General features: G+C 43.4%; 1 protein-coding gene across 2 annotated transcripts; it reads right to left on the reverse strand.

The window, feature by feature from the left end:
* Positions 1 to 268: 268 nt before the first annotated feature.
* Positions 269 to 6,820, reverse strand: LOC107545413 (serpin B3-like). Of its 2 annotated transcripts, none has more exons than XM_087818626.1 (7): positions 6,656 to 6,820; positions 6,061 to 6,117; positions 4,692 to 4,820; positions 4,260 to 4,377; positions 2,998 to 3,140; positions 2,480 to 2,593; positions 269 to 673 (listed from the first exon to the last, which is right to left on the reverse strand). In XM_087818626.1, the coding sequence occupies exons 1-7, from the start codon at positions 6,818 to 6,820 to the stop codon at positions 269 to 271; spliced, it is 1,131 nt and encodes a 376-aa protein (XP_087674752.1). The 2 variants fall into 2 exon arrangements, with proteins under 2 accessions (XP_087674752.1, XP_016078979.2); XM_016223493.2 differs by having other exon boundaries at positions 2,480 to 2,635.
* Positions 6,821 to 8,328: the final 1,508 nt, after the last annotated feature.

The following is an 8,328-nucleotide window of genomic DNA, read 5'->3' on the forward strand; positions in this document are numbered from 1 at the left end:
ATAATTTTAGCAGCAAATGTGCTATTTCAAACGTAGAAGATAGAGTGCTGAAATATCCTTTTACCTCCCCTTGAACATTTTATCCCAAAGATGGAATAAAGTATGTTTACATGTGTTTGTAGAAAGAGAAAGACAGACAAACATGCTCTCTCAGCCGTTGCATTCTTAGAGATTGGAAAGGAAAGCTAAAGAGAACCCATGTCCCGCAGTCACTGTCCCGGAACAACCCTGCGACCGTTCCCCTAAAGCAGTGGCGCCCTAATCGCACCTACGGGCAAGAGACCCTGCCGAAGAAGAGAATGCTGCTGGTCTTGTTGTGCCTGATGAGGAACAGGAAAGGGTGATCACAGCGGAACGTTGTATAAACGGGGAGTGAGGTGGTAACAGCTCCTGCGCCGGTCGCGGCTGCGGCCTCCGTGCCCTCTTCCGTCACCTCCACGAAGGACTTGTGCACGACTTTGGACAGCACGAGACCCCCGCTCCTTGTCATGCCTGAGAAGTCAGCGCGCTTCGGGTCGAAGGCGTCCACCATCCCCAGGGCCGCCATGGTGGCCTTGAGGCCGTAGCTCTCCTCCACCGTGAAGCGAGGCAGCTGCAAGCGCACGTCTCTCAGGCTCGCGCTCCGGGGGCGCGTCCACGCCACCAGGTGCTCAGCGGAGAGCGTTGCTTCCAGCTGGGCGACGGGGAAGGGCAGGCGCCAGGTCAGCGGGCACCGGACACAACCGAACGTTGGGTGGATGGCACGCAAACGTAAACACGGGAGAGTCACTTAGTTCTACAATATACAGTAATCTATAATTATAGATAATATAATATATAGATAATATATAGATAATATAATATATAGTAATACCGAAATATATTATATATAATAAACAGAATCTTCTGTATTATATACATAAAACAATAGAAACATTAAATAAAATTATTTCATAAAAGATGAGCTATATATCTCCATTTCTTAACTGCCCACCCACTGCCTGTTTCTATTTATTTATTTATTTAAATATATCTTTATTGATTTCAGAGAGAGGAAAGGAGGGGGACAGAGAGAGACAGAAACATCAATGATGAGAGAGTCATTGATCGGCTGCCCAGCCCGCAACCCGGGCATGTGCCCTGACCAGCAATCGAACCCTGATCGCCTGGATCCTAGGTCGATGCTCAACCGCTGAGCCACGCCCAGCCGGGCTGCATGTTTCAATTTAAAATTGTTCTTTCTAGTTAATGTCCTTTTGTACATAATTTTTTACAATTTATAGCATATAACTTATTTTTATTCTTTTCTGTTGCTTGACCTCCTGGTAAACATTTCCCATGTAGCTATATATTTCTTTAATCGAGTTTAAATTGTTATATAATACTACCATTAAATTGATGGTCAACATGTATATCTTCCCGTAATGAATATTTTTTAAGCATTTACTGGGTGTCAGCCTCTAAGCTAAACTATTGGCAATACGAAGCTACACTATTGTTCCTTGTTTTGAATTTTCATTATTTTAGCCACTTTGGTCCAAAAGTTTTTGCCTTGTTTAGACTTGCTAGCGTAGGGTAAACCCCAGGACCGGGGCTCCTGATGTCACCCATCAGGAGGGCCACTAAGCGGGAGCGCCGAGGTGGCGATGGCTGTTCACACACCTCGCCAGGCTCCTGTCCCGAAGCGCTGCCCATTGCCAGGGTCTCCACATATATATTTTGAGTGGCGAGCTCACTGCAACTCCAGCAGTGTCATTGGCTTACAGGAATTGCCGATGGCCATACTTGCAACTCCTCAATATGTGAGCTATTGTGATTGATGTTTTTACACATTATCTTTACTTATCACAACGCAAAGAGGAAAATTCCTCTTTCTCTTTTCACAGGAATGAAACTCCAAATGCCTTTGAGCTCCTAGGGACAGGAGCTTCTAAACTGAAACATGAACATCAAGATGAATGGATTTGTCTACTGTCCACAAACTCACTGGATTCAGTGTGAAATCGTACCCATCAGTGCTTTAATTTGCTTGCTTTTGTTTATGGGCAAACTTACATATGTTTTCCATGCGTCACCTACATCAAAGTCTTAGTTTTTTTTGTCTTCAAATGAATAAGCTGGCATATACCCATGGTTCTTATTGTTGTGAAATATTCTATGTGCGTGCCAAGGTATATATTTTTTTCTGAACTGACATTCATGGTTTTATCAGAATATTAATGGAACCCATGATCTTAAAATTTTCTATATATTCTTCCATGTGACACACACTGTGATACTTAAGATATTTATTTATTTTTCGGAACATGACGGAATGCCAGGTTCTCCTTAACACCTCTCCTTCGGGCTGTATGCGGAGAAGAGACAATGTAATCTATCCTCGCGCCCTGTCAGACCTCACCCACAGGCCGTGAGCGCCGTGTCCGTGAACGGCCCACACAGCCTTGCACTACGAGGACACTGGGCAATAAGAGGGAGAATTGGGGGTACAGGGTTTTACCTGCTGAAGACCATCGATTTCATTTGGCAGCAGCACCAGCATGCTCAGTTCTTCGCCTTTGTATGGTATTTCCAGGATGCTGGCCTGCACGTCTTCCAGGGAGGTAAAATTAAACTTGTGGCTTTGTTGCATCATCTGCACAGATTTGCTTGTATCCTGCAGTAAGTTAGTGTGGCAAACAAAAGCCAAGGGAGGCATAAGTTAAAAAAAACCAAAACAAAACAAAGACCAGAGGCATAAGTTAAAAAAAAAAGAGAGATAATATTATTGAGATACCAAACACATTCTCCTTCTAAGAGGTAACCTGGAACATCTGTGAATTAGAGAGAAGAGTTTCTTTACGTGTTCCCAGCTAAATAGAGTAAAATAATAATAATAATGATAAAAAAAAAACAAGAAAGTGCAGCTCTGAGAAATTCTTTTCTCTACCTGCAGTTGTACATTAATCAGATCTGTGCTGAAATGGAACATTCCATGTGTAGGTACGTTGCATTATATAAATAAATAATAGACAGTACCTTGTTCAGCCAAAATTTCCCAGGCTCAGTTACTTCTGGATCAAATCTCTTATTCCACTGCCCTTTGAAATAGATGGCGTTCACCAAAACCAGAACAGTGGTGTGGTCAAGAGAACCTTCGGGAAAGAGATTCTTGATTTTTTCTACCAAAGGAAGAAAAACAAAGGTCTGTCATGAAAGGGAGAAGTGGTTTGTCTGAAGATGCTTTGGACACTAACGTGATCATTAGCTATTCGCACAAGTCACCACATTAGGGATTCCATGACCAAACAGTTCACAAGGTGCGTGGCCTGATGGAGTTGCCCCCATGGAGAAGACACCCCCTGTTATGATTAGGAAGGTGCTCAAGTTCTCTGAGGGCGACTTCAGTCATCTCACACTGAATACTGGTGAACTGATTTCACTACTCTTTCAACAAATGGATGTCCTTCCTCCATGCCTCCCTCCCTCCTAGCCTTTCCTTCTCCTTCCCTCCCTGTTTTTCCCCCTACCTTCTTAGTCTACTCTCCTTCCCTTCCTTCCTTCCTTCCTTCCTTCCTTCCTTCCTTCCTTCCTTCCTTCCTTCCTTCCTTCCTTCCTTCCTTCCTTCCTTCCTTCCTTCCTTCCTTCCTTCCTTCCTTCCTTGTTTTTCAAGTTTAGGCTCATGACTCAGAGGAAATAGGGTCTGAATGCTTTTCAGGGACAACGTCACGAGCTCTGCAACCTGAGGCACATGGCCCTTGTGGTCAGCCACCGTTCCCTGGGGTCACTCCTCTTCGAAATGCTGTCAGTTTAGCCTAGGCCGCGGGAGGGACGCTACGGTTCACAGGATGGAGACTTTGTCAAGCGCTCTGTTGCATATGGGGAGGAAGCTGTGGGGATGGCCAAGTGGGCCAGGCAGGTGGTAGGAGGGGGGGGTTTATAGGAGAGTTGTTTGTTTCCCAGTTAACGAAGGATACAGGATCATAATCCAGAAGTTAAGCCTCTGATTTAAAGTAAAATATGTGAACGCAAGATGGGATCTGAGCAGAGACTTGCGATCCACAAAGATGCCATCAGTCTCCAGCTGTGTTTCCATGTAGCTGGTCCTGCGGTCCCTCTTGGGCGCCCCTTGTTCCTGTCCACATTTACTTGGACCATGCCACCATCTGCAGTGCCCTCCCCCAGCCTCCCTGCAGATTCGTCTCACCCCCTATCCTGGTACCTCATGCACTGTCAGGCACAGGGTTCACGCACGGTGGGGGTTCAGGGTGATTTTCATGGGTGATCCTCTCATACTGTACCATTCGTTTGTCTTTCCACCCAGGAATTAATCATCTTCCGGCTTTCTTCTGCAGCATTTACAAAATCAGCAGATTCCACACTGGCTAGGTAGAATTCCTTAACATTATCCAGGTATTCCTTTGATGTGAGGAGGAAGAAAGGAGCCGAGAGTAATTTATCAGCAACTACGTATTCCCAAATTAAGTTACGTTTAATCATGACCAAATATAGTACAAAAGATCGCCCCTCAACCCACACTTTACTGGTGGGTTGTCAGGCTTGGGGACACTCCAGGGGTCAGAGCTGTGGGGAGGGGTCCTGACTGACACACTTGAGAAAATGGTCCCCGGGTGGGTCAGCCAAGTTCTTGTGACTCACTTTCTCCAATTTGGTCACTGGGGACAGAGGGCCCAGGATGCAGGTGAAGGATGTGGCAGACCCAGGAAACTCACCTGAACAAACTGAATCTTCTTTTCTCCGTAGAGCCTGTTGGCAAGGCTCAGCTTATAAGCGTCAGTGGGTTTATTTAGCTCAGTCAGAAGCTTTTGAAATTGCTGGTGTATGCTCCCCGGCTCTTCAACCTTCAAACATCAAAAGTGAGCTTGCTGAATTCTCTGTCAATGTAAGTACTAAGCCATGTACTTAAGTCTGTTAGATTCATACCTAACCTGTGGCAGCCCCATGGATGACTTTTGTTGTTATTTTCTGATATTTGGTGTATTTTACCTCAAATATCCTTCATAATTCTTCCATTGAATCATCCAAAAATTTTTTCTTTCTGCTCTAACATACTCCAGTCTTTCCCCCTATGAACCACAGAGGCAGTACGATTCCTCTATTGGGTTGTCTTTTGATTGGCTTAGCGATTAGGCTCAGCTTTCCAACTAAACCTCAGCTCCTTAAGGACTAGATCATATGTCATTTCTAACAGCCATCAGTGGTGTGAGAATGTTGAACTTGTATATTTTAATATGCTGTGACATGAAGCCCTATTACACTCCTCAGCAGTATCATCTCCTAAGACCCATTGACTATGATCTATGCTTTATTCATAACGGTCGTACTCGAAGGCACATTACTAAGGGCTTTCCATCTGTATCTAAGTCTTCAGTCTAATTCAGATGAAAACAAGAAGCTCAGAGAATTAAATAACTCCTCCAAGGAGACACATGTCACAGAACCAATTTTTGAAGCTAGGCCTGTCTGACTCAGAACCTTCCGCTTGCTAGCTAAGAGTTTTGGACTATTAAGGCTACAAGCCACGTATCTCATACAATCATTTCCCCAAATATACTGGGACGCATGCTTATTTTTAAATCCCATTTATGAGTTAATTAAAATTATATGATTTTTAGCAGTGCTATGGTGGTTACTAGAATTATTGTTATTCTACAATAGTAATAACACATTATTTTTTTATCAAGGTTTCCAGCAATCCTGGCACTGTTGCAATGTTTTGAATGTATTTTCATGAATAGGGGCAGATCTTTCATTGCCCTTAGTTTATTGGAATAAGGTCACTATGGCTCAAAGCATCTGTGTCTTGCCCACGGTCACCATGTGTGAACAGCAGAGCAGAAATTTGAAGCTAGTGCCCACGCTCTTAACCACAATGCTGACCTCCTCTCATGAAAACAAAAGTATGAAATAAATAAGTATGTAATATGAAATAAAAAACAGTTCTGTTTGTCCAATCTATTTTGCCCAAAGGTATCCACCCCCTAAGAAATGGACTTTTCCGTTTATATGAAGTTGCCAGTCTAATTTTGACCCTCTTGAATATTCAATGCTCCCTGTAGACCCAAGTGCTGTGTGACTCACGTGAGCTTTTGTGGCTCCTCCTTGTGTGCTCCCTGTGACTTCATTAAAGTGAAGAACCTGGAGGAGACAGGAAGTGGAATAAGAAAACTTTACTCAAAAGATCTGTCTGCAGCAGAGGAAATTAAGAGGCAAAAACAAAGAAAGAATAGAAGAAAAAACGTAAACGTAAACCTCAAACAACTAAACAAAACCCCCAAGCCAAACCAACACAAAGAAACCAGAATAAAGAAAACTTTAGAGTAAGAGTTTGCTCCTTGAACAGCCAAGCTGGGTGATGACCAGCCACTTCATAGAACCCAATTCATACTCATCCATTGCTGAGGACACGTGATGATGTTTCCCATGGATTTAAGTCAGTGTGTCCCTTCTACCAATAATTCTCCATTTAAGCCTCCCCTCTGGTTGGTGGGCAATGGTAGGGGTTCATTCCAGCTCCCAGAGGAAGTCTAGGCACAAGGAAGCAGTTGGGCCAGTCATGGGAATACTGGCTCCTCCTGGGCTTCCCATGCAGGCAGCCGAATCCGTCACCACGCACATAAGCCAACAGAGGGGCCAGCCCAAACTGGTCAACGTAAAAAAAAAAGCTGACACTTACCTTCTGAATTTCTGATGCAGTGTGGTTTTGGGACCCTAAGTAAGTCATGGCTAAGGCTGATGTGATGCTGAGTGGGGAAAAGAAGATATTTTCCTTCTCTGATTTTCTGAACTCCTGGAACAGATCGTATGCGAAGCGTGTATTCGCATCACTGAGTGAATTCATGGTGTCGTTGGTGTGATCTGGAACTCCTGGAAAAGCAGCAGATTCATTAAATGATTTTACCAAACAGAAGGTTACTGTGTACTGACTTTTTTTTAAAGAAACAACTTATATCTCGGTTTTAGGATTCTGGCAACTCAAGTGTTTCTTCTTTTTACTTTTCAAACCTTCTATAAAGTACGTATATTAATTTTATCATTAGAAGACTAGCACAATTACTATTTTAAGAGTTTTGTGAGAAAGAGAACATCTTTATCTGTCCTTTGTAACTGGCTGCACTAGATCTGTGAAGGAAAGGCTTTATAACAGATGCCAAGGCCATGGTCGATGTGGCTAACATCCAGCCAGCTCCTCCGAGGCACCTCTCTGCCTTTTCCTGCAAGGCTATGTGGTTGCCTCTCTCCACAAGTGCTCCTAAGAGCGTGTTTGTTTCCTGGGAAATAAATTTGAGAAAGGACAAATGAAGATGAAGAAGGTATTTGAATTTTGCCCTGGCAGAATAAGTAAAATTCCCTCTTACAGAAAGAAATGCATGCATGATAGAAAACACATGATTGCGCATATTTCCCAAAACAATTCACATTGTTCAGCGGGAGCCGCTGAAGCACTTACCTGTGTTCCTGGAGGAAGCAGGTGGGCAGGGAGCCTGTGAGCCTATGTGCGGTGAATGGTGAGATCCTGAATATATACCTCTCCTGCTCCGCCTTTCTATCGTTGCTATTTCAAGTAAAGCAACATTTGATTTCTCAACCAGACCAACCCTTACCTGAATAAGCATAAAGTTCTTATGAGTAAAACATGCTTATTGCCCTACTACTCTACTTTCTTTTTGAGGCCATCACTGAGTCATAGAACATACTTGCAGGTGCCTTTCTAATAGCAATATGAGAATAAAATTAAAATCCCAGCTTCCTCACATTCCCCCAGCTACACCCACTCAAAACTAACACTTCAAAAATCCCTTTCTCCTCTTGGTGGTGAATTGTCTTTCAGGACCCCTTAAAACACCAAGCAACCAAAAACTTACGTTTGCAAATTGAAGTTGTGAAAGGGCTTGTGCAACCTACCAAGTCCCTTAGTGGTTATAGTGTGTAACCAGGAACACAGCTTGAATTTCCACCAGGTATTGAGCAATATGTGGAGGACAGGAATCATCAGCAATCCATGTAAAGGGCCATTTAATAACCTATCGTGGCGGCATTCTATTTCTGATATAACTATGAAGCTAAAATAGGTTGTTTGAGCAGCCAGGGCCATGACACTTTTCTGTCACCCTGCCCTTTCGTATGCCAGCTTCAGATTCATGGGCTGGACAAAGTAGTCAATGACCTGTAAGAAAAACTGCGAAAAAGGAGTTCATTGAATGCTATGGTTAATTCTGTTATCAATGGAGCCTTTTTCGCTTTGTGTGCATGGTGTTCCCAGAGGCAGAATAATATTAAAAATTGTTGATGTTTATTAGCTGGGATATGTATTCATCCACTTATGACTTTAATAACCTACTGGGGCAG

The sequence above is a fragment of the Miniopterus natalensis genome, chromosome 7 (genome assembly GCF_054644295.1).
Source record: "Miniopterus natalensis isolate mMinNat1 chromosome 7, mMinNat1.hap1, whole genome shotgun sequence".
NCBI classification, from domain to species: domain Eukaryota; kingdom Metazoa; phylum Chordata; class Mammalia; order Chiroptera; family Miniopteridae; genus Miniopterus; species Miniopterus natalensis.

Excerpts from the sequence above, each read along its gene's own strand:
- LOC107545413 (XM_016223493.2), bottom strand. The coding sequence starts at position 6,820 with ATGAATTCACTCAGTGATGCGAATACACGCTTCGCATACGATCTGTTC. Across the intron at positions 4,378-4,691 it reads AGAAGATTCAGTTTGTTCAG|GAATACCTGGATAATGTTAA; the intron begins GTGAGTTTCCTG and ends CTCACATCAAAG. Across the intron at positions 2,636-2,997 it reads GGAAATTTTGGCTGAACAAG|GATACAAGCAAATCTGTGCA; the intron begins GTACTGTCTATT and ends AACTTACTGCAG.